Below are 22,371 nucleotides of genomic sequence, written 5' to 3' on the forward strand. Positions count from 1 at the left end.
CAGGGAGCCGTGTCCCCCCTCCTGGGTCCTGCAGGACGATGACCGTGTGTCTCTTGTGCCGGTTACCCTTGCTGCATTAGGATTTCTGGAAACCCCGTTTCCCTGTCATCCCGCCCAATGTGGCATTCAGGGCCAGGGAAGGACCTGGCCTGGGACTGAGGAGCCCCCACCTCCCTATCAGGTGTGGAAGTGGCCAGATAGTTGGGCCGCCCCCACATAGTCTGCCTGGTGGCCCTGGGGGCTCCTTCTCTGGCTGCCCCTGATACCGCAGTCACTGCTTTCTGCTGCCACAGTCTTGGCCTATCTGTCATCTGCCCTATGGCTGGGGCTCCTTTATCAGAGGGTCTCTCTCCTGTCCACGTACCTGGTCATCACACCTCCTCGTAGTTCCCGGGGGCCTAGTACTGCTCCTGTCTGGAAACTTCACTTGGGATTATCCTGGGCATCAGATCTTCAGGGCCTCCAGAGAGGGCATCTGAGGCTCCCAGTCAGCTCGAAGCTGAACAGTCCCTTTTTGTTGAAAGGAAACTAACATTTGTAGGGCACTTTATTGTGTGTGCCAGCCTCTGTTTTGAGCATTTACAAATACCTCTTTAATGCTCAGAACAGCACTCCGAGGTGATAATTAATCATCCCTTTTCCGTAAGTAGGGACTGGGAGGCTCTTGAGAACGTAGTAACCCGCTGCGCCCTCTCCTGGTAGGGGGTGGTCAGCCTTAGAGCCCAGGCTCAAAACCACCCACTGTGAGGGCTGAGGACCCCAGGCTAGAGGATTTGGGGAGAGAGAGATCCGGGTTTGCAAAGAAGTGGGTGAGAACCGAGAGGGGAGCAGTTCCAAGACCTGGCTGAACCCTGGGTGTTCAGGCTGCGAGGGGCGGGGGAGGAAGGGGGGAGTCCTGGCACTAGCCACCGAGGTGAGGACCAAGGGATGAGGAGGGACAGGAGGTGCCCCAGCATGACTTTCCAGAACCGGGTCCCAGTCCTCCCTCAGCCAATTCCAGGTTGTTTCAGTGGATCGCCCACCCCTTTGTCCCGCGGGGCCGCCTCCCTCAGGAGCGCTGAGCCCAAGGGCCAGGCTGTCCCCAGGGGCGGGGAGATGAGGGCCATAATGGGGCTGGGAGACGCTGGGAGGTTAGCGTGGTGCCTGTCCGGAGAGGTGGGCCGGCAGATGTCCAGGCTGGGGCCGTGCCGCTGGCCACACTGGATGGCCGGCGGGGCAGTACCAGGACTCCGGTCTGAGACTCCAGGTCGGACCCAGCGGCGGCCCGTCTCGGGCTCCTCGGCCCGTCACCTGCCGAGATCCGCCGGAATTGGGGGGCTGGGCGGCCGCAGGTAAGGTGCTGCAGGGCCCGGCGCCGGCGGCAAGGGCGCGGCACGGAGGGAGGCGCGGCGCCGGAGGGGTTAAACTTGGAAGGAGGGGGGCTTCTGGCGGCGGGAGGGGGGGGGGGTCCCAGCCCCGGCGGCCGCCCGCTCCGCCCCTGCCGCCGCCGCCGCCTCCGCGGCCCAGCCGGCACCGGCGAGGCCGCGCGGGAGCCCGGGCCGCAGCCGCAGCCGCAGCCGCAGCCGCAGCGGGGCCGACAGTGAGTGCGGGGCTGGCGCGGGAGGGGGTGCGGGACGGGAGCGGGGGCGCGGACGGGACTCCCCGGCAGGGGTGCGCAGGGTGGGGGGAGGGCCGGGCCGGGCGGGGCGCGCACCTCCCTCGCGTGGGCGCCTCCGGGAGTCGTGCGGCCGCGCGTGCTGCCGCCCGCACGCTCCCAGGCGTCAGCGTGGAACACTCGGGAGGCGGTGGGAGCGAACCGCGGGGGTGCAGCGTGTCTGGGTGGCGAGCGCTGCGCGGTGGCCCGACGGCCTGGGTGTGTGCACGGGAGTGTGTGCACACGTGCGCGTGGACCTCTGGGGTGCCTCGGCCTGGCGCGCACGCCCCTGGGGGTCCGGGTGTGCCCGTGAGGCTGGGGAGCGTGCCGGTGGAGCGTGTGCGTGCGGCCCGCGCAGCCGGGCGGGCGGGAGCCGCAGGGAGGAGCGTGGGCGCGCGGGTCTTTGTGCCCGCCTGTGTGCGCGTGGGCGCCGCCACCCGCTGTCCCGGGGGCTGACAGCTGTCCCGGAGGATGCTGCCCGGGTTCGGCCCTTATCGCTCCCGCCCTGTTCCTTCCCGGAACCGAGCACCCTTCCCCCGCCCCCCACCCGTCCGCCCTGCCTCGGCTCTGCGCAGCGACCGGGACCCGCCCCTGGGTTCCTCGAAAGCCCGGCGGGGCGCTGGGAGACCCTGGAGGCCACCCGTCCGGCCCAGCGGGTCCCCGCGGAGCGGGGAGAGGCGGGAGGGGGGGAGAGAAGCGCGAAGATGCTGCCGCAGCCGCAGCGGAGGAGCCGGGACCCGCCATCCCCGTCCCCGCCCTGCGCGGTCCGGCCTCTCCAGCCTTCTCTTCGCGCGCCTCCGCGCCCCCTCAGCCTCCTACGCTGAAGCCGCTGCCTCACGCCCCCTCCAGGCCCCCGGTGTTTTCTCGCTCGTCCAGCCTCTCGCTCAGCAGGCTCAGTCTCTCTTTCCCCCTTCCACTCTCCTTCCTTTCCCTTCCCGGTGCCCTCTTCCCTTCTCATGTCCTGGAGTCCCTGGGCAGGGGCTGAGGGCCGGGCAATGGAGGTAAGGGGGAGGACAGCGGTGGGGGGACTGGGTGTGCCCCGGTCCCAAGTGTCCCGGCAGAGGGACGTGAAGATAGGACACCTATGGGCAGTAGGACTGGGGACTCCGAGGGCCTTTGGGTGTGTGGGGGTTGGAAGAGGAGGGTGTGGGGGTGGCAGCCCAGGTTATTGATCCCGGCCTCCCCGGTTCTACCCACAGTGACCACAGCTCCCCAGGAGCCCCCTGCCCGGCCTCCCCAGGCGGGCAGTGGAGTCAACCGGGCCCCTGGGCGCGCCATGCGCAGCACCACCCTACTGGCGTTGCTGGCCCTGGTCCTACTCTACTTGGTATCCGGCGCCCTGGTGTTCCAGGCCCTGGAGCAGCCCCACGAGCAGCAGGCCCAGAGGGAGCTGGGGGAGGTCCGAGAGAAGTTCCTGAGGGCCCATCCATGTGTGAGCGACCAGGACCTGGGGCTCTTCATCAAGGTGCGTGGGTGGGCAGGAACCCCTTCAGCAGTCACCTGTGATCCCCCCCCTCCCCCCCGAAACTAGCTGCATGCCAGTGGGGCCCCGCGCTGGGTTGCTGCTTCCAGACCGGCACCCCCCTGACGGTAGGGTGCCGCTGAGGGGCGCAGGCCAGAGGCTGCGATCCGGCTCTCTGGGTTTTCAGTACCGCGGCCATGGGGGCATTGATTTGTCTGGCCGTGCCTGGCATTGGACTGAGCCCCTGGACTGTCTTCTTCGGTGTGACTGACGGTCGTTGCGTGAAGGAACGAGTGAAGGAAGAAATGAATAAATGGCTGGAGCCCGTGAGATATGTCACATTTTCACAGGCCTACCTCACCGGCTCAGGGTTGCCAGATGAAACCCAGGGCGCCTGTGAATACTTGTGAATTTTAGCCACTAAGCAGCGAATAGTTTTTAAACATAAATACGCCCTGTGCAGTATTTTTGTCTCCTAAACCTGGCCACGCCACACTGGTTTCTCTACTGCTTTGGAGTCACCGATGCCTTGGAGACACCCAAGAACACTGAACACGCCCCCTAACCCCTGGAAAAATGCACATGTAAACACGTCCGGGTGATTTCAGAGGGTTCCGGGATCCCCTAAGCTTGCCGCCAGGGATGCCAGGTTAGGCACCCCTTCACCGCCAGCGCACGGGCTTATGATGAGAAGGCTGGAGGAAGGGGCAAGGCAGGGGTGGGGTCAGCTTTGGGTTCAGTGACTAACAGCGCCGGGCTTCAGCCTGCTGGGGGTACCGTCAGGCAAGCACCTTGGTCGCTTCCTCTGATTTCTGAGCAACGTCATGTAAAACCTCCAAGGTTTCACGTTAATAAATTAATGTTTATTACTTTACTGAAGAGTCCCCCTCTTTCTCCGCCTGTTCTTTCGGAGGGAGGAGCCATCCGCACGCACGGAGGCCTCCGTGTTCCAGCTGATTCCCAAGGTGGCAGGACCAGGAGCCGAGATGAGGGGCAGGGTGGGGCCGGGACACAGGCGGCCTGACGTCCTCTCTGACACTTCCAGAATGCAGAGGAAGGCTCAGAGAGGCCCGGGCAGGAGAATGTGTCTGGCCAGACCACAGGGCAGAGGAAGGGAGGGAGGGAATCTGACCTATTTTTTCTCCACCGTGGAAATGCTTTTTCCCTGGATAAAAAAAGGAGAAAAGGAATGGCAGAAATTAGAAGTGTGGGCGACAGCTGCTTTCTCTTCCACAATTAGGGAGGCAGCAATTATGCACCTACTGGCTGCTAGGTGCTGTGCTCTACACCATAGGGTGACCAGGGAAATGCATAGGGGGTGGAACAGGTGCAGGTACAGGCTATACCAGAGAGGATGTCACTTCGGGACGAGGGGACAGATCCAGGGACAGGTTACTGTAGGATTCAATGGAAAGGGAACTTTCCTTGCTCCCTTCTCTGTTAAACACCTGTTGTGTGCCGGGCCCTGGCTAGGTGCTGGGGGCTTTGAGGGGGAAGCCAGGGGCCTTGGGGAGGAGCTGGAAACTGACGGGAGGGAGGCAGGTGAGAGGCGCAGGATTTAGAGACGTGCGATTGGGTTGCCAGGGACCTACCGGCAGAGGAACAGCATGGGCAAAGGCGGGGAAGCTGGAAAGCTCAGAGTGTTTTGCAGAGCTTGGGTTTAGCAGATGCCTCGTCACTGGAAGCAAAAATTAGAACACACAGGATGACAAAGGATTTTTTTCCCCCTAAGTAGTGAATTTATTGGAAAAGTCTTGCAAAATAAAAATCAAATCACTTTAATCATACATTTCACTTCTTGGCTTCATTTAAAAATTGTTATGACAGGAAATGGGATCATCTCAAAATCTGGGGGTAAAGTCACGGCAGCTTGGGTTTCCAATGGGAGCCCCAGGAGAGAAGAGTGGAACAAAAGGAGGTTGGGAACAGGGACTTGAATGCTGGGCTGGGAGTTTGGATGCTATGCTAAGACAGCAGGGAGCTACGGAGGATTTGGGGCAGTCGCCTTAAGAAGATGAATTTGGAATGGGTCTTGCTAATGAGGATTGCAGTCAGAGAGAAAGAATGTGCTTTATGATCTCCATGGCCCTGTGCGGTGGCTCTGTGCTCCTTCGGTAAGAGCTCCTCCGTCACTTAAGGCAGATACTCTCAAAATACGGACTCTGCCTTGGAGGGACCTACAAGGTGGCAGGAGGGACAGACACATGGCCACTTCATTAATCTAATCATATCTATGGAGGACCAACTAGGTAGCACAGGGTTTGGCTTGGACTTCAGCAGGGTGGGCGGGGGCTTGTGTGTCCACGAACCTTCAAATATTGGATGCAAAATCTGATGGCATCCGAACCCTCCTGGGGGAAGGGCCCCTGACTTCCATCAGATTTTCTAAGGCAAGGAACTCAAACTCAGCTTCCATAGCAGAGATGGGAATGGTGGGCTATGTGGAAAGCTGGACATCACTGGGCATGATCACCACTGGGGACTGAGTTAACAAATACACAGGGCTTAATTTGTTGCGAGTGCTTTAACTCTTCACAACCCTCTGAGGTAGGTGCTATTGCCATCATCCCCACTCGACAGGGGCAGAAACAGGCACAGTGTTAACTTGCCTGAGGTCAAGATTTAAACCCAGGCTGACTGCGCCCGGATCTGTGCTCCTGACCACTGTAAATTTGCAATCGTTTGCTGTGAAATTAAGGGACAGAAGACTAAAATGCTTCTAAAACAAGGTGGAGGCCAAACAAAATTGGGCCCCCAATCTGCAAGGTCTCCTCTGAGGGACTGGCCTCAGGAAGACCAGGGGGAAGGGGAGAGCTGGGAGGGGTAGGGAGGAAACCACTCTGGAGACTGGAGGGCCAGGGGGTTGCCCAGGACAGTAGGGAAGGACTGAGGTTCCTCCTTCTGCGCCTTGTCCTGCAGGAGGTGGCTGATGCCCTGGGAGGGGGTGCGGACCCTGACACCAACTCAACCAGTAACAGCAACCACTCAGCCTGGGACCTGGGCAGCGCCTTCTTTTTCTCAGGCACCATCATCACCACCATCGGTGGGGGAGGGGACTGAGCATGTGGAGTGGGGGGAGGGGGGAGGCGGGGGGCAAGGGGGCCGCTGGGCTTTCTCAAGGGGGAAAATGCAGAGGGAGGAAGGTGGGTGCCAGGCAGCCCCTCGACCTCCTGCACGCTCCCTCTGCCCAGGCTATGGCAACGCGGCCCTGCGCACAGATGCCGGGCGGCTCTTCTGCATCTTTTACGCGCTGGTGGGGATCCCGTTGTTCGGGATCCTGCTGGCAGGGGTCGGGGACCGGCTGGGCTCCTCTCTGCGCCGCGGCATCGGTCACATCGAAGCCATCTTCCTGGTGAGCTGCTCCTCGCCCTGCGCGCCCTTGCGTTACGCTGGGGTTACCCTGCCCTACGTCCCCAACCGGGCACCGGGAGCGCGCGGGCCTCTGAGATCGCGAGAGCCTCGCGCACGGGCTCGAGGAGGAGCCGGGGTGGGGCGCGACGGCGGAGGTTTTGGCGACTTCTTGGCTCTGGGCCGTTGCTCCTCCCTGCAGAAGTGGCACGTGCCACCGGAGCTGGTGCGAATACTATCCGCGGTGCTCTTCCTGTTGATTGGCTGCCTGCTCTTTGTCCTCACGCCCACGTTCGTGTTCTGCTACGTGGAGGGCTGGAGCAAGCTGGAGGCCATCTACTTCGTCGTAGTGACGCTCACCACGGTGGGCTTCGGGGACTATGTGGCCGGTGAGGCCACCTTTCTTGCGCTGCACTTCCCTAGCCACTTAATTGATGCCCGGGGTGGGGGTGGGGGGGAGGGGGGGGGACTGCAGTCTCGCTTCTCCCTCCAAATTCCATGTGGTGTATGTGAGCTCACAGGCGCTCGCTCCGATCCCTCCCCGCACTCACGGAATGTACCTTCACATTTGTGCACCTATGCAACACCTCATATGCCCTTACATTCTTGCATGCCCGCACCCCACGCATGCTCACACATATGTTAAGCGCACCCCTCACACGCGTCACACTTATATTATATATGTGCACTCCTCACCGACGTTTACACTTTTGCACGCGAGCACACTCCCTTGCATAATCTTACCTGGCACACCTCCAAGCCACGTGCACTCAGCGTGCATGCATTCACACGCTCTAGCGCATACCCATGGCCCTGGGGAGGGCGGATCCTCTCCCTGAGCTGGGAAGAGGGGCAGTGAGCCAGCAGCTCACAGGCTTAACGCTGGCCCCACAATCAACATCTTTCTGGCCTCCCCGGTGGTATCCCAGGCGCCAGTCCCAACCAGAACTCTGCAGCCTACCAGCCGCTGGTGTGGTTCTGGATCCTGCTCGGCCTGGCCTACTTCGCCTCAGTACTCACCACCATCGGGAACTGGCTTCGAGTAGTGTCCCGGCGCACTCGGGCAGAGGTAGGCGCGCCCCTGGGTCTGCGCTGCGCTTGCGCCGTGGCGCTGAAGCGCTGTACCCTAGCAGCGGGCCGACCCGTTGGCCTTCCTTCCAGAGCGTGGGCTTCTCAAGGCAGGGACTGAGTGCGCCCGGCCCAGGGACAGAGGGTTAAACTTGGGCCGGTTTGCTGGTGACTCCATCTCTGCTCTCTTGGATAGGGTTGCCAGATTTAGAAACAAACCAAAGCAAAACAAAAAGCAGGAAGCCCAGTTAAATGTAAATTTCACATACATAACAATAGGCGTGTCCCAAATATTGCATGGGAGGGATATACACATAGCAACATTTACTTTGTCGTTTATCCAAATTCACATTTAACTGGGCGACCGGTATTGTGTCACCTTACTGGCTGAGCCGGCGGAGGAGCCGGATAAGAGACGCAAAGGTCTCTGGGGGGCACCGGAAGGATGGCTGAAATAAAGCTGGGGCTTTCTAGAAAAGCTCCTGGAGAAGAGGGCTCTTAGGTTCCGATGGAGGAGAGGAGAGTGGGTAGCTGGGTTGATGAGCCTTTTTTTCTCGTTTGGGAGGGCTGAGGCAGGAGGACCAGGAGGAAAAGAGGGGCAGTGCCTGATTGACGACGGGTCAGGTTCCCGGGGTTGCCGAGGCGGTAGAGGACCCGCGGTCGGTCGAGGACTCCCTTTACTCCTCGCGCAGATGGGCGGCCTCACGGCGCAGGCCGCCAGCTGGACCGGCACCGTGACGGCGCGGGTGACCCAGAGAGTCGGGCCCACGGCACCACCGCCGCTGGAGAAGGAGCGGCCACTCCTGCCTCCACCGCCGTGCCCAGCGCAGCCCGCCGGCGGGCCCCTGTCCCCTGCGCTCCCAGCGAAGGCCGAGCCGCCAACCCCGCCGTCCCCGCCCACCCCGCCCACCGCCTCCGCGCTGGATTACCCCAGCGAGAACCTGGCCTTCATCGACGAGTCCTCTGATACCCAGAGCGAGCGTGGCTGCGCGCTGCCCCGCGCGCCACGGGGTCGCCGTCGCCCCCCTAACCCTCCCCGGAAGCCCGTGCGGCCGCGGGGCCCAGGGCGTCCCCGGGAAAAAGGCGTGCCGGTGTAGGGGCAGGACCCCCGGCCCGGGCCTCTCAAAGGGCTTCGTTCTAGCTCTCCCTGGCATGCTCTGCTTGTTTGACCAAAGAGGCCTCTTTCGACCGGACTGAGGCCTGGGGAGGAAGCTACGGGTTGCTTGTCTGCCACCCTCCCCCCCCCCCCCCCCCCCCCGCCCGGCTCCTGGCCCTCTCCTCACTTCATTCATTTGCAGACCCCCCAAGGCTTTCTGTCTCGCTGTCCCGGCTGGGCCCGTCCCTCACAACACCTCACGACTGTGCCTCAAAGCCTGCATCAATAAACGAAAACAGTTTGCACCGCTGCGGGCGTGCGCGCTCCGGGAACGCGAGTGGGTGTGGGAGAGCTTGCGTCGGGCCGCCTCCGGGGCAAGCCAGGCCTCCTGCGACCCCCAGGCCGGGCCTCCTCCTCCCCCCCCCCCACCCCTCCTCCTCCCCCCCCCACCCCCCCACCCCCATTCCCGCCACGCGTGCACCCGAAAGGGCCACCCTTGGGCCCGTGTCTCTGCCGGGAGGCTACCGAGGAGGGTCCGGATTAAGAATGTGCCAAGGCGGGCTGTGCGTCTCCAAGCTCAATACAGACGTGGGGGGCGCGGGGGCGCGGGTGGGTGGGGAGGAGATAATGGCATCTAGTGTGGGGGTTGTAGATTGAACTCTCCCTCGCGAGACCCGCAGCGCCATTCGGGAACGCGACCCTGCCCCTCCCCGCTCCTGGAGCGTGACGCCCTCCTCCTTGCCCCGAGGCCTGTGGCGACTGGGTCCGTTGGGGGCAGAACCATGGAGGAAAAGCCTTTCAGAGTAAGAACGCTTCCCGGGCCCCCACACCCCGCGAGCCCCCAGACTGAGTCCAGCTCGGGTCCCCGGCTCTCCTCTCCCTCAGCCTTGGCCCCGGGGCAACTCCCAAAGAGCCCAAAGCGGAGCCTTGACCCACTCCACGGAGTCGTGGCCCTGGTAGGGCTCAGGATCCCCGTCGCCCAGCCTGTTCTTCCTCTCCTTCCCCACTCCCCGCTGCCCTTGGCTTCCCTCGTTGTATGTGGCCCACAGGCATCTTTGGGCAGCGGTGGCTCAGACACGTCCAGGCCAGACAACGACATCCGGAATCTGTGGACCAGGGCCACGCTGTCGCAGTCGAAGCTGAATGTGCCTCTGCCCAATGTCTGCGAGGACTCCGACCTGGAGGACAGCAGCCCACACAGCAAGACTCGCCGGTGGCGCAACGAGAAGGTCCGCCGCGATTCGGAAGGTGGTTGGGATCACGGAGAGTACCAGGACGGTTTCAAGCAGGAGGAGCTGGAGGACCACTCCTTGTTGGAGCTGCAGCTCCGTCAGGAAAGCTCCCTGGGAAGCCATTTAGAGGAGGGGGACGTCGATTCCAAGACCGAGATCGGTCAGTGTGGCCTCACCAGGCTGTGCGTATCCACAGGGCAGGGGGCTGGCCAGGACCTCAGCATCTGCTGGTACAAAGTGGAGGGGAGGCGGGTGGGAAGCTATGGGACCCAAGTTTCCAGGATTCCCTTCCTGGGCGGGGCGCCCTCTCTCATCTTTCACGCTTTAAATCAATCATGCTTGGAGCGCCCCCTACTGGGAAGGCGTCATACAAGGTCCTGTGGCCCAGGCGCGCCAGGCCCGAGACAAGCACCGCCCCCCCCCCCCCCCCGAAAAGGCGCAGAGACAGCGCGGTAGGACTCCTGCTTTTAATGGAATCATTGGGATAGTTGAGAGGAGGAAGTTATTTTCTTGTGTATGGATTTGCTCTCGTTGAGGACGTGCCTATCTTTCATTCACTCAGTCATTGGTTACAATTTTTAAGTACCTCCTTCCTGGGCACTGTTTGGGGATTGCCCCCCCCCCCCCCCCCCAGCCTCCGGGCCCCTTCATCAGGGGATTGGAACTGATAACAATATAGTAACTGCCATTTATTGAGTGCCAGGCACTGGACTTCCTTTGCACGATGGCCTTAAACTTCACAACCTCTATAGAGGGGCCATTCTTATTACCCCATTTTACAGACGAAGAACTTGAGAGTCAGAAAGTTTCAGTCACTGCTCCTAAGCCTCACACAATGGGGCAGTCAGAACTGGAACCTTGGTGAGGGGGACAATAAAGCCCAGGGTGGCAAATTACTGTCCCATACTGTTTTCCAATAAGGTGGCACCTGGGGCTGGTCTCTGAAGGCCACTCCCCGCAGGCCCCCCCCCCCCCCCCCCCCCGCCAATCACATGCCTGCCCATACATTTCCTCTGCTCCGGGGCAGACCCAGCAGTCCGGAGATGACTGATCTCTCTTTTCTCTTCTCCCAGAAATGTCTTCCTCAGAGTCATCGCTCAATATCTTGAAGCACACACCCCATCGAGCCTACTGGGCGGAGCAGCAGAACAGGGTTAGCAGCACCCAGGGAGATGAGGGGTTTTAGTGGAGTGGGGGATGGGCGAGTGGGGGTGGCAGAGGTGAAGGGGTGAGGGTGTTTTGTAGGGTGGTGGGGCAGGCACGTTAGTTGGGGGTCTTGGGGCTAGAGGGAGCAAGCAGGTGGGGCACTTCAGCTCTGGGCAGGGCCGGGGTCCCTCGGACATCTGAACCTCTTGCTGCCTCTCCAGCTGCCACTGCCTCTGATGGAACTCATGGAGAATGAAGCTCTGGAAATCCTCACCAAAGCCCTCCGGAGTAAGCCCCTCCCTCAGACCCCACAAGAGACCCTGGGGGATTTTGCAGGGCTCAGGCTTCTGGGAGTGGGAGTTCAGGATGTGACTACCCTGTCAGATTCCCTTACCACCCACCGATGTTCCAGGAGCCCCACCATAAGTAAAAAGTCGGGGGACTGGCCACAGGGACACCCAGTGGGGAGAGCATGAGGCCTGGGCTCCCGCCTCGGGGCAGCTCCTTTTTAGCTGACGTGGCTTTTCTAAAGCTGTTTCCATCCCCCTGCCGAATGGGGATGACAATCTTTGTGGGGTCTTGGCCCCCTCCCTTGGTGCTGTGAGGAACCTCTGAACAATGGATTCCTTGGGTGAAAGTTCCCTTGTTTGCCCTGCTTCCGAAATAACGGAGGGGTTGCTGGCTAATCACTTAGAGTGGGTGGCCCAGCAGGGGTTCACAAAGCTGCGGGCTACCACTGTCCTAGTTCAGGCCTGCAACATCGCTAACCTTGCCCTCATCCACCCTCCACCTCAACACTCTGATCCTCCTCCACACCCCCCATCTGTTTGGAGTGCAGGTGTATGACTTGACCTTTTGAAAGAAAACCGTCAGGGCCCAGCACCTTGGAGATTCAAAGTTTCCCAGATTAACACACACCCGAGCGCCAAGCGCTCCTGCCACCCCAAATCACCCGCGGTTGCTCAATTCTCACATGCGGCACGCACTGCTGGGGAGGCCATGCCCCCTGCTCACTGCCCTAAGCGGAGCTCTGCCCTCCAGGCTACCGGTCAGCCATAGGCCGGGACCACTTCCTGACCAAGCAGCTGCAGCGATCTATCGAAGGGCTCAAGAGGCGCCGGAGCAAGAGGCTGAACCTCTTGGCGTACTGAGAGCACCGCCTCGGGCTCGAGGGACAGCCGGACTCCAGCCCCGGGCCCTTGTCCTGTCCCCAGACCCAAACCTGACCCCGTCCACGTGGAAATTTGAGTCCTAGAGAAATAAAAGACTCTTGTGCACAATCGGTGAGTCAGTGCGTGGCTGCCCGCGTGAGGCGGACGCACGTGGCCCCGCCTTTCCCCGTGACCTTCACTCGGTCACCGCAGTGACCTTGAGCGTTCTTCTGTCCAGGCCCTATTGGCTCCGCCTTCCCGGGACTTGAAATCCAGGAGTTCTTGCATGTTTTATGTCTGCTTCTCCCACCCCGGGTCCAGCGGCTTTGTGGGGATATTGGATCTGCGGTCCAAGTGCCTCGATGGAGTAATCTTGGGGGAAGGGGGAGAAGGGAGAGGGGCAGCGCCTCTCTAGTATGGGCACGCTAGGCTCCGCCCTTCATGCATATGCAGTTACACTAACCTCTCTGTTCCTCCCGCCTCATTTACATATGTAAGTCTCCTTGCCCCGCAACTGCGGCCCCTGAGCCACCTCGCCCACTCCTCTCGCGCACAGCGCGCTCCGCCTCCTTCGTTACGTAAGAGCGCTCATGGTTCCAACCCCCTCGCCGAGTCTCCTCTGGCCCCTCCCCCTTGGCGGCCGCCTCCCCGAGTGCGCCAATCTGGCTCGGCGGCGGTGGGCGGGACCTTCATGAAGGCCCGCCCCCTGGCTTCGCCGGCTCCGCCTCGACCGGTCCGGGCACGCAGGCGCTGCCTGCCCCACTTGTCTGATTAGCATAGGGCGCCGAGCCCCGCCCCCTGCTTTGCATGCGCACGGCCGGCCCCACCCCCGCTGTCAGCTGGAGGAAGCAGAGTAGGAAGCGGCCGCGATGTCCTTTTGTGTCCTACAAGCCGCCGGCGGCGCCGCCGAGTGAGGGGACGCGGCGCGGCGGGGCGGTGCGGCCCGAGGAGGCGGCGGAGGAGGGGCCGTTCGCGGCCCCAGGCTCACCCCGGCGCTCCGGGCCGCTCGGCCCCCATGCCTGCCCGCCCGCCCTGCCGGAGCCCCAGGTCCGGGGGCGGAGGGGAGCGCCGCTGGGGGGGTGGACGGGCGGGGCGCGGGGGCCATGTGCGAGCGCGGTTGGGAGGCGGGCGGGGGGGCGGGCTCCGGGCGGGTCCGGCTCCAAGACCAGCCCGGGTCACGGTTGGGACCGGGTCGACAGCCAGACGGGGTTAGGGTCTGGGCGGGATCCGGCGTTCAGGTCTTAGTGCGTCGGCCCGGGACAGGGGCCGGTTCTGGCTCGGGGTGCAGGTCCTGGCCAGGGTCAGGCTTGGGCCTCGGGTCCAGTCCCAGGGCAGGGTTCAATCCGGCACCTGGAGCAAGTCGAAGTCCCAGGGGCGGGCCGGGGTGGAAGATAGGGAGGGTTCTCTGTTGGAGAAGGGGCTTTGAAGACCACGTGGGGGCGCTCAAAGGGGCCTTGGGCCACCCTCCTCTCTGGGTCAAAGGTCATCGCACCGGCGGGGGAGAACTTCCTCCTCCTTGGCGCTCCCCATTTACTTCCTGATAACCTGATAGAGGTCCCCCGCGGGCGGAGGGGGAGGGGAGGCGAAGCAACTTTAGGCAACTTCCCGTAGGTGTGCGCAGGTTGGGGGGGGGCGGGGCGCCCCAGAGGTGGAGGATTCTGCGGCAGCGGGAATGGAAGAGTGAATGTGCTTCCCGGGGGTTGGGGGTGGGGTGGGGTGTAAGGAGGTGGAGCCGCGTCCGCCGGTGGGCATGGGATTGGCATGCTTGGGCAGGAGGGGCTGTGTGTCAGGTGTGGAAAGGCTCTGAGTGTGTTCCCACAAGTCTATGCCAGTGTGTGTCAGTGTGGGGGGCATGGTGAGTGGGACTGAGTTTGTGTGTGGGGGGTGATTGTGAGCCTTGAGTGTGACTTTGTTTATGGGGTGTGAACTTTGGGGGGAGTGTGTGAAGATTAATGGGAGCACGAGTGAGAGGTGGGGTTTGGGGAAGGCCATGGGTGAGGCATGGGAAGTGCCCCGCAGAGAGTGAGCATGTGTGAGCATGTGAAGACACCTAGAACCCAGGTGAGTGGGAGTGTGTGAACCCACACTTGTGAGCACATCAACTGCCCTTGTGTGCCTGGTTTGCGCTTCTGAATGGAGGACACCCAGGTGAGGGGGAGATCATCGAGGTCCCCAACATCTGGTGAAAATTGAGAGGTACCTTGGTACTGGCTGGGGATTCCAGAAGGGGTTGAAGATTGCCTGGGGACTAAGGTTAACCCGCTTCCGGGCTCTGAGTGGGAGTAAGGAGTTTCCAGGCCTCCTCCGGGATCCCAACTGGGAGACCTTGCCATCAGTTACAGGCCCTGGAGGCTTTGGAGACTCTGTTCCCATAGCAACAGCTGGGGGGGGCGTCTTCAAGGGCAGCCCTTCCTTGGACTCTGCCCCCCTTCCCTCCCCCTCAGTGAGTCTGGAAGCCTGGCTCTAGGCCTGGGGTTGGGCAACCCGGGTGGCACGGTGTCTCCATCCCCCATCCCAGTGTCTCCCTGTGACCTGACAGGTCTCTTCCTGCAGGTGACCAGCGCCATGTCCAGCCAGGTGGTGGGCATTGAGCCTCTCTACATCAAGGCAGAGCCAGCCAGCCCCGACAGCCCAAAGGGTTCCTCGGAGACCGAAACCGAGCCCCCAGTGGCCCTGGCCCCTGGCCCAGCTCCCACCCGCTGCCTCCCAGGCCACAAGGAAGAGGAGGATGGGGAGGGGGCTGGGCCTGGCGAGCAGGGTGGTGGGAAGCTGGTGCTCAGCTCCCTGCCCAAACGCCTCTGCCTGGTCTGTGGGGATGTGGCCTCCGGCTACCACTATGGCGTGGCATCCTGTGAGGCCTGCAAAGCCTTCTTCAAGAGGACCATCCAGGGTGAGCCCCCACCACACTCCTATGCCCTTTGCCCTCTGGGCCTAGCGTCCCCCAACGGGTGGCAGTGGGCCCCCAGACAGCTGCGGTACAGCTTGGGGTTCCCGGGTTCCTCCTACCTCCTGGGAATGCCGTTTTGCTAAAAAGTGAAAGCCACCAGGATGTGTTGATGGATGGGAGGTGGAACGTGAGAGAGGCCTCGGGAAGCCGCCTAGGTTTCTGGGTACTGTAGGCCTAGCACCTTCCACAGTGGCTCTGAAGAATTTGAGGCAGACTCTGCCCGCTCCAAAATGTTGTTCTAGCTTCTGCCAGCTGCTCACCTCTCAGCAGCATAGAACATTCCCCTTTGGTGGATTTCCCCAAAGCAGCAGCAGCAGCACGAGGCAGGTTTTTATGGGTAACTGAGAGCGGCTACGTCATACTTCGGCACCTAACTTTAAAAAGACTTTTTAGGTAAAATAGGCCTGCTGCCAGTATTTGCTGAATTCTTCTCACTCAGGGAAAACCTAGCAAAACATGAGTGAGCATGATGGAGACATAATAAGCATTACTTGAGATGTGCTTGTTACTTCTATTTTTTTTTTTTTCAACGTTTATTTATTTTGGGGACAGAGAGAGACAGAGCATGAACGGGGGAGGGGCAGAGAGAGAGGGAGACACAGAATCGGAAACAGGCTCCAGCCATCAGCCCAGAGCCTGACGCGGGGCTCGAACTCCCGGACCGCGAGATCGTGACCCGGCTGAAGTCGGACGCTCAACCGACTGCGCCACCCAGGCGCCCCTTGTTACTTCTATTTTTATGGAAATCACCGGTTACTTCAGGGCTTAGATAACGTGTACTTTTGGGGAGCATTGCTTGAGGGCTTACCCTAAGCCAGACACTGTGCCCTCTATGCGTCTGATCTGTTACTCCCCCGGCAACCCATAAGGTGCCAGCACTGGGACCGTGGCGGAGGCCCAGGAAGCTTTTTAAAACCTTGTTCGAGTCCCACAGGTAGAAAATGGCAGAACCGGGATTGGAACTTGGGTCGATTTAGGTCCGCCGCTGACTGCTGCCTCTGCTTATGACTTATAACTGAACTTCGGACCGATGGCTCCCAGTGGGTTGTGACGTTCCAGTGGGTTTTGATCTGGCCAAGACCCACTGCTCTAAAACCACTTGTGCTCTCTTCTGGTTCTGAAGGTCAGTGAACTAACAGGTTCTACCCACCCTGGAACCTTTCACTCTCTGTTGACTCAGTTGACAAATCTTTACTGAGCGCTAGCGGTAAATAGCAAGTTTTTTGTTTTTTGTTTTTGGTTTTTTTTTTTTTTGATTTTTAATGTTTTTCTGTTTGCGAGACAGAGACAAAGAGCGTGCGCGTGAGGCGGGGAGGGGCAGAGAGGGAGGGAGACACAGAATCCGAAGCAGGCTCCGCGCTCTCAGCTGTCAGCACAGAGCCCGACGCGGGGCTCGAACTCACGGACCTGAGCCGAAGTCAGATGCTTGACTGACTGAGCTACCCAGGCGCCCCAATGGCAATCACTTGTTGAGCATGTGGGCGCTGTGAACCATGCTGCCTGTGTTACCCCGATATTCCCTTGAGTTCTCACCGGCCATCTTTGTAGAAAGTTCTGTTTTTATCCCAGTTTTATTGCTGGGAAAACTGAGGGGTTGAGGGCTTAGGTACGGGACTTGCCCAAGGTCACACGGTCGGTAAGTGATAGTGTCAGGGTGGGCCTCCAGAGCCCTTGTTCCTCACAGACCTGCGCTTGGCTGTCCCGGCCACTGTTTCAGGCGTGGGGACCTAGCTGGGACGGTGGCAGAACCGCTCCTGTCCTGAAGCCACTTACATTCTAGCAGAGGGGAGCGAGAAAATGGTGAGCTGCACAGAAGTGTCGTAGTACAGCCATTGCGCGTGCAGGAGGGGGACGAGCAGGATGTGTGCCAAGGAACCTGGCCGGGCTGGGGGCTCTCCTGGAGGTCTTCCCTGAGGAGGTGTCTTGAGCTGTGCACGCAGGCCTGGATATGGGGCATAGGAGAAGGCACACCGTGGGAAGGAATGCGCGGGCCAAGGGCGCGTTGGCTGGCTGCGTCACTCAGGCCTCGTGGTAGCCCTGTGGGGCCGGGAGGGCCACCACGCGTTCATTCAGCCAGTCGTTAGGACCTGCACTACAGCCAGGCCCTGTTCTCGCGCTCGGCGATCTTGGCCCTCATGAAGCAGACGCCGAAGCGGGAAGACAGATAACGAAGATGCGTACGTGCGTAGCTGGTGCGGAGAGCTGCTGAGAAGCCGTCAGGCAGGGACAAGCAGCCGAAGCCTGCAGAAGGGCACCTGACGCTCACAGCAAGGGGGTGGGGGGTGGGGGGTGGGGGGCTGTAGGCCTCATCGGCCTCGCTCGGGCTGTAACCCGGAAGGGAAATCACTTAGAGGGTTTTGAGCAAGGTTGGGGCGGGATCTGACTTGAGTTTAAGGGGTTGCCTCTGGCACCCGTGGCCACACTCGCTGAAGGAGAAAAGGACAGAGGAGGCGACCAGCACGAGGTGCGGTGAGGTGATGGTAAACTGGGGTCGAGGATAAGAAGCGGGTGCCCGGGCAGAACGGGTCAGCGTCTGGACCTACGAGGAGGTCAAGCTGGCCCCGGCTTTGTTGACCGGTTCGGTTTGGGTGTGAGAGGAGATGTTCTTCTGGGTTTCTGCCCGAGGACCTGGACAGACGGAGCTGTGGGTGTTGGGACTGGTGGGTCCGGGGCTCCTTTGAGGACAGGTTAAGTTTGCAACGCCTTCTAGACGTACAAGATGTCGAGGAGGCAGTAGAATAGAAATCTAGCGTTCACGCGGGTCTGGAGATAGACATTTGAAGGCGCACGACTGGTGAGCTCACTATGGGATCTGAGTCAGGGGGGACAGGGTCCAAGGGCAGCCCTGGGGTTCTCCAACGGAAGAGAAACCAGGAATGTGGCGTTCTAAATTTTTTTTTTTTTTTTTACGTTTATTTACTTTTGAGAGACAGCGAGAGCACAAGCGGGGAGGGGCAGAGAGAGAAGGAGACAGAATCCGAAGCAGGCTCCAGGCTCTGAGCTGTCAGCACAGAGCCCCGACGCGGGGCTCGAACTCACCAACCGTGAGATCATGACCTGAGCCGAAGTTGGACGCTCAGCCGACTGAGCCACCCAGGCGCCCCCAGGAACGTGGCGTTCTAGAGGCCACAGACAAAAAGCGTTCGTGTTTGTAGGAGCAGGACACGATCCGCAGCATTAGATGCTCCTCTAGGCCGAGTAAGATGAGAGCAGCTGAGGGCAGGAAGGCCCAGAGATGCAGCTTCACAAGAAGCTCGGGGTGGAGATCAGCCTCCTGGCTCCCCCGGTCCCAGGCTTCCCTTGCCCAGGGAAGGGGCCCGGGGGGGGGGGGGGTGCCGTTCCCCTCACTGCCCCGCTCCTGGCACCCCTGCTCTCTCTAGACCTGCGCTTGCCCCGGGGGGGGGTGGGGGGGTGGGGGGGGAGGGGAGTCGGGGCTCTCCTGTCTTCTGGGCCCTGGGAGGCCGCCACTGGAGCTCTGCCTCTTTCTGGCAGGGAGCATCGAGTACAGCTGTCCGGCCTCCAACGAATGCGAGATCACCAAGCGGAGACGCAAGGCTTGCCAGGCCTGTCGCTTCACCAAGTGCCTGCGGGTGGGCATGCTCAAGGAGGGTGAGCGCTGGGCAGGGGCCCGGGTGCCTGGGGCTGGGGTGGGCAAGGCCTGGGAAGTTCTGGTGGACTCAACTGGGCAGGGGGGGCTCTGTAGAGCAAGTACCCCCCCCCCAGTCCCGTGGACACAGCGCTGTCCTGCAATTCAAGGAGTGCGTCTGGACCGTGTGCGGGGAGGGCGGCAGAAATACAAGCGGCGGCCGGAGGTGGACCCACTGCCCTTCCCGGGCTCCTTCCCTGCGGGACCCCTGGCGGGAGCTGGAGGCCCTCGGAAAACCGGTGAGAGCTGGAGGTCCTTGGAGCTCTAGGGTTGGGGTGGGGCCAGGACACGAGAGGCCCGTTAGGTGTCAGTCCCCCCAGAGCAGTAGTTATCTTGGGCACCAGGACCCCAATTTTCCCTTCGTCTGTTCCCATTTCCCTGAAGACGTGTGTTTGAAAATACCTTTTTCTCACCAGTCCCTGAGTCGCACAGCTGGGCACAGGGACAGGTTTTTCTCACACTCCGAACTTGGCCGTGGACTTGGCTTTCCCCTGGGAAGTAGTGAGAGCCCTTCCTGGAGACAGGTGTCCCAAGAGTGGCTGGCCAGCGGCTCCTCAGAAGGCCATCGGGGAAGGAATTCTGGGAAGATGCTGGACCCCGAAGGGGCCTGCAAGGTGATGCATTCGAGTGCCTCTTCCAACTGTCACTGCAGCCCCAGTAAATGCACTGGTGTCCCATCTGCTGGTGGTTGAGCCTGAGAAGCTGTATGCCATGCCTGACCCAGCGGGCCCTGACGGACACCTCCCGGCCGTGGCTACCCTCTGTGACCTCTTTGACCGAGAGATCGTGGTCACCATCAGCTGGGCCAAGAGCATCCCAGGTAAAGGGGCCAGGCGATGTGGGGCTTCCCTGTGTAGGCCAGGCCACGCCTGGCTCTGATGAACTTGCTCAGCCAGGTCTGCTTCCCACCACCCTCCAGGCTTCTCGTCACTGTCCCTGTCTGACCAGATGTCAGTGCTGCAGAGCGTATGGATGGAGGTCTTGGTGTTGGGCGTGGCCCAGCGCTCGCTGCCACTGCAGGATGAGCTGGCCTTCGCCGAGGACCTGGTCCTGGATGAAGAGGGAGCGCGAGCAGCGGGCTTGGGGGAACTAGGGGCTGCCCTGCTGCAGCTGGTGAGGCGACTACAGGCCCTGAGGCTGGAGCGTGAGGAGTATGTCCTGCTGAAAGCCCTGGCCCTTGCCAATTCAGGTGAGTCCGGGGTAGGCAGGGACAGGGGTCTCCCTAAGGCCTTCCAGCTTGCAGCTCTGATGGTGGCCCGGTCTCATCTTGCCGACCAGGAAAACTGGGGCTCAGGGGAGAAGGGTGATTTGTCCAAAGTCACGAAGAAGGCGAGGGCAGGCCCAGGAACCGCACGTAGGGTTTTGAGCTCTAGTGTCATCCGCACGTGGAAAGGTGAACGATTTAGTGGAGGGGAAGGCGGGGAGGACAAGAGGTGGCCATAGTTGGGGCGGGGGGGGGGGGGGGAGGGGAAGCGTGGGCCCTGGCTCATGGGCAGGGGCAGGGAGTTGGTGCCCCAGCCAGCCACTCGAACCTGTGCCTGGCTTCTCAGGCCCCATCCAAGGGTGCCCAAGCAGGTGTCGGCTGTGCCCTTTCTGGAGCTGGCCCACGTCAGCCTCGTCCCCCTCTCTCCTTGCAGACTCTGTGCACATCGAGGATGCCGAGGCCGTGGAGCAGCTGCGAGAAGCTCTACACGAGGCCCTGCTGGAGTACGAAGCAGGCCGGGCGGGCCCCGGAGGGGGTGCCGAGCGGCGGCGGGCAGGCAGGCTGCTGCTCACATTACCACTCCTTCGCCAGACAGCGGGCAAAGTGCTGGCCCATTTCTATGGGGTGAAGCTGGAGGGCAAGGTGCCCATGCACAAGCTCTTCTTGGAGATGCTCGAGGCCATGATGGACTGAGGCAAGGGGTGGGCATGGGTGGGGGTGCTGGCAGGACCCGCCCAGTATGGGGTCAGCCCCAAGGGGGCAGAGCTGGGGTCTGGGCAGAGCCACAGCCTGCTGGCAGGGCCAGGGCAATACCATCAGCCCCTGGGAGCAGGCCCTACGCCCTCCCCTCCCCCCTCCCAGGGGGTCTTAGAAGCTGGGAACGTGTGTGTCCAGGCTCTGGGCACAGTGCTGTCCCTTGCAAGCCATAACGTGCCCCCAGAGTGTTAAGGGGGCCTTGCGGAAGCCATAGGGGGCTGCAGGGGACGTATGTGGGGGGGAGCAGAAGCCCGATCTCAGGGAGGGAAGGGAGTGGAGGCCACAGTCTCCCAGTGGGTGATGCTTTTGCTGCTGCTTAATCCAACCCTCTCTCCAGAGCAGAGGGGTTTTTGGAGAGCAAAGGCCCCTGCCCCCTTCGCTCCTCTCCTCATCATTTGCATTGGGCATTACTGCCCCCCCTTGAAGCAATAACTCCAAGCAGGCTCCAGCCCCTGGACCCCTGGGGTGGCCAGGGTCCCCCCCCCCCCCATCAGCTCCCACCCGGCCTCCTCAGGGGGTAGGGGGAGCACTGCCACTATGCCCTGCAGAGCAATAACACTATATTTATTTTTGGGTTTGGCCAGGGAGGTGCAGGGACATAGGGCAAGCCAGGGCCCAGAGCCCTTGGCTGTACAGAGACTCTATTTTAATGTATATTTGCTGCAAAGAGAAACCGCTTTTGGTTTTGAACCTTTAATGAGAAAAAAAAAATATATCGAGCTCAAGAACACTGTTTTGCGTATCACTGGCTCAAGGGTTGGGGATACACATGACCTTGAACTAAGATATACACAGTTACAGAATGAAAAACTAGCGACTCGCACGATTAAGTCTCAGTTTCCTCATCGCTCAGCAGCATGTTGGGGATCCCACGACTGATGGGAAACAGACGTCCAGACTCTGGGCACTGCAGGGTGCCCTCCAACACATCCACCTGCGGGAAAGCGGGACACAGAGCTGAGCACTTGAAGCATCGGCCTGATTGGCCGGGGAAACGGGCGATGGGCAGGTTCTCACCTCCAGCAGCACGTGGTGCATCTTCCTCAGAAACTTCTCGTCATGCTCATACCCTTCAATCGGCTCTTTGGGTACCTCGACCAGGTGCAACTGTGGGCAAAGGCCTAAATCACCTCTGGGCATGCCGACCCTTGCCAGGCTACCTGGCCTGCGGTGAGACCGACCCCGTCCACCCTCCCACTCAGGGCGAGCACGGGCGTGGGGAAGGGTCCTCACGGTATCCGCCGCCTCCAGAAGCGCCGCCCACTCCACCTTGGGTATCATACGCGCCACGAACTCGGGGTTGAACTCCACGGGGTTGATACGGACCTCGGTGGCCTGCGGGGCGGAGGGGTTTTGTGAGGCCGGGGCCGGATCCTGGTCCCCCAGGACACGGGCGCGAGACTGCCCCCGGCCGATACCTGGAGGCGCAGAGGGAAGCCACGGGGCCCCACCCCCCGCACATGTGAGCTCAGCAGGTTGTGGGTGAGCAGCTTCATGTCGCCAAAACGGAATCTCCCCAGGCCGGAACCGGAAAAAGCTAGAAACTCCGTGGCATCACTTCCGGGGCCGCTCCAGTCTCTGTCCTATTGGACGGCTTGGAGGAGCGGAAGTGACGGAATGCCGGAGCTTCTCGTGCTAGCCGGGGAGGTATTTGAAAAAGCTTGGTCGAATCACGCGCTGCT

General features: G+C 61.2%; 4 protein-coding genes across 7 annotated transcripts; 3 read left to right on the forward strand and 1 right to left on the reverse strand.

The window, feature by feature from the left end:
- The first annotated feature begins 1,970 nt into the window (after positions 1-1,970).
- On the forward strand, positions 1,971-8,917 carry KCNK4 (potassium two pore domain channel subfamily K member 4). Its single transcript, XM_043581556.1, has 6 exons — positions 1,971-3,098; positions 6,015-6,138; positions 6,287-6,447; positions 6,646-6,832; positions 7,373-7,512; positions 8,204-8,917. The coding sequence occupies exons 1-6, from the start codon at positions 2,718-2,720 to the stop codon at positions 8,606-8,608; spliced, it is 1,398 nt and encodes a 465-aa protein (XP_043437491.1). The 5' UTR covers positions 1,971-2,717; the 3' UTR covers positions 8,609-8,917.
- Positions 8,918-9,243: 326 nt separating this feature from the next.
- Positions 9,244-12,265, forward strand: CATSPERZ (catsper channel auxiliary subunit zeta). Its single transcript, XM_043581557.1, has 5 exons — positions 9,244-9,410; positions 9,657-9,999; positions 10,913-10,992; positions 11,207-11,273; positions 12,027-12,265. Exons 1-5 carry the CDS (start codon positions 9,390-9,392, stop codon positions 12,134-12,136), a joined length of 621 nt encoding a protein of 206 aa, XP_043437492.1. The 5' UTR covers positions 9,244-9,389; the 3' UTR covers positions 12,137-12,265.
- On the forward strand, positions 12,158-21,419 carry ESRRA (estrogen related receptor alpha). Of its 4 annotated transcripts, none has more exons than XM_043581555.1 (7): positions 12,158-12,268; positions 14,690-15,026; positions 18,576-18,692; positions 18,840-18,968; positions 19,382-19,549; positions 19,649-19,918; positions 20,367-21,419. In XM_043581555.1, the coding sequence occupies exons 2-7, from the start codon at positions 14,702-14,704 to the stop codon at positions 20,624-20,626; spliced, it is 1,269 nt and encodes a 422-aa protein (XP_043437490.1). In that variant the 5' UTR covers positions 12,158-12,268; positions 14,690-14,701; the 3' UTR covers positions 20,627-21,419. The 4 variants fall into 4 exon arrangements, with proteins under 4 accessions (XP_043437490.1, XP_043437487.1, XP_043437488.1 ...); XM_043581552.1 differs by lacking the exon at positions 12,158-12,268 and adding an exon at positions 12,958-13,183; XM_043581553.1 differs by lacking the exon at positions 12,158-12,268 and adding an exon at positions 13,877-14,197.
- Positions 21,367-22,308, reverse strand: TRMT112 (tRNA methyltransferase activator subunit 11-2). Its single transcript, XM_043581558.1, has 4 exons — positions 22,108-22,308; positions 21,923-22,024; positions 21,707-21,796; positions 21,367-21,623 (listed from the first exon to the last, which is right to left on the reverse strand). The coding sequence occupies exons 1-4, from the start codon at positions 22,183-22,185 to the stop codon at positions 21,516-21,518; spliced, it is 378 nt and encodes a 125-aa protein (XP_043437493.1). The 5' UTR covers positions 22,186-22,308; the 3' UTR covers positions 21,367-21,515.
- Between the last annotated feature and the right edge of the window lie 63 nt (positions 22,309-22,371).

This window comes from Prionailurus bengalensis, chromosome D1, assembly GCF_016509475.1.
Source record: "Prionailurus bengalensis isolate Pbe53 chromosome D1, Fcat_Pben_1.1_paternal_pri, whole genome shotgun sequence".
In the NCBI taxonomy this organism is placed as follows: domain Eukaryota; kingdom Metazoa; phylum Chordata; class Mammalia; order Carnivora; family Felidae; genus Prionailurus; species Prionailurus bengalensis.

Excerpts from the sequence above, each read along its gene's own strand:
- KCNK4 (XM_043581556.1), top strand. The coding sequence starts at position 2,718 with ATGGGCAGTAGGACTGGGGACTCCGAGGGCCTTTGGGTGTGTGGGGGT. Across the intron at positions 3,099-6,014 it reads ACCTGGGGCTCTTCATCAAG|GAGGTGGCTGATGCCCTGGG; the intron begins GTGCGTGGGTGG and ends CTTGTCCTGCAG. Across the intron at positions 6,448-6,645 it reads ACATCGAAGCCATCTTCCTG|AAGTGGCACGTGCCACCGGA; the intron begins GTGAGCTGCTCC and ends TCCTCCCTGCAG.
- CATSPERZ (XM_043581557.1), top strand. The coding sequence starts at position 9,390 with ATGGAGGAAAAGCCTTTCAGA. Across the intron at positions 9,411-9,656 it reads TGGAGGAAAAGCCTTTCAGA|GCATCTTTGGGCAGCGGTGG; the intron begins GTAAGAACGCTT and ends TGTGGCCCACAG. Across the intron at positions 11,274-12,026 it reads CCTCACCAAAGCCCTCCGGA|GCTACCGGTCAGCCATAGGC; the intron begins GTAAGCCCCTCC and ends TCTGCCCTCCAG.
- ESRRA (XM_043581553.1), top strand. The coding sequence starts at position 14,138 with ATGGGAAGTGCCCCGCAGAGAGTGAGCATGTGTGAGCATGTGAAGACA. Across the intron at positions 19,550-19,648 it reads CTGGGCCAAGAGCATCCCAG|GCTTCTCGTCACTGTCCCTG; the intron begins GTAAAGGGGCCA and ends ACCACCCTCCAG. Across the intron at positions 19,919-20,366 it reads CCTGGCCCTTGCCAATTCAG|ACTCTGTGCACATCGAGGAT; the intron begins GTGAGTCCGGGG and ends CTCTCCTTGCAG.
- TRMT112 (XM_043581558.1), bottom strand. The coding sequence starts at position 22,185 with ATGAAGCTGCTCACCCACAACCTGCTGAGCTCACATGTGCGGGGGGTG. Across the intron at positions 21,797-21,922 it reads TTCTGGAGGCGGCGGATACC|TTGCACCTGGTCGAGGTACC; the intron begins GTGAGGACCCTT and ends CTTTGCCCACAG. Across the intron at positions 21,624-21,706 it reads TGCACCACGTGCTGCTGGAG|GTGGATGTGTTGGAGGGCAC; the intron begins GTGAGAACCTGC and ends GCTTTCCCGCAG.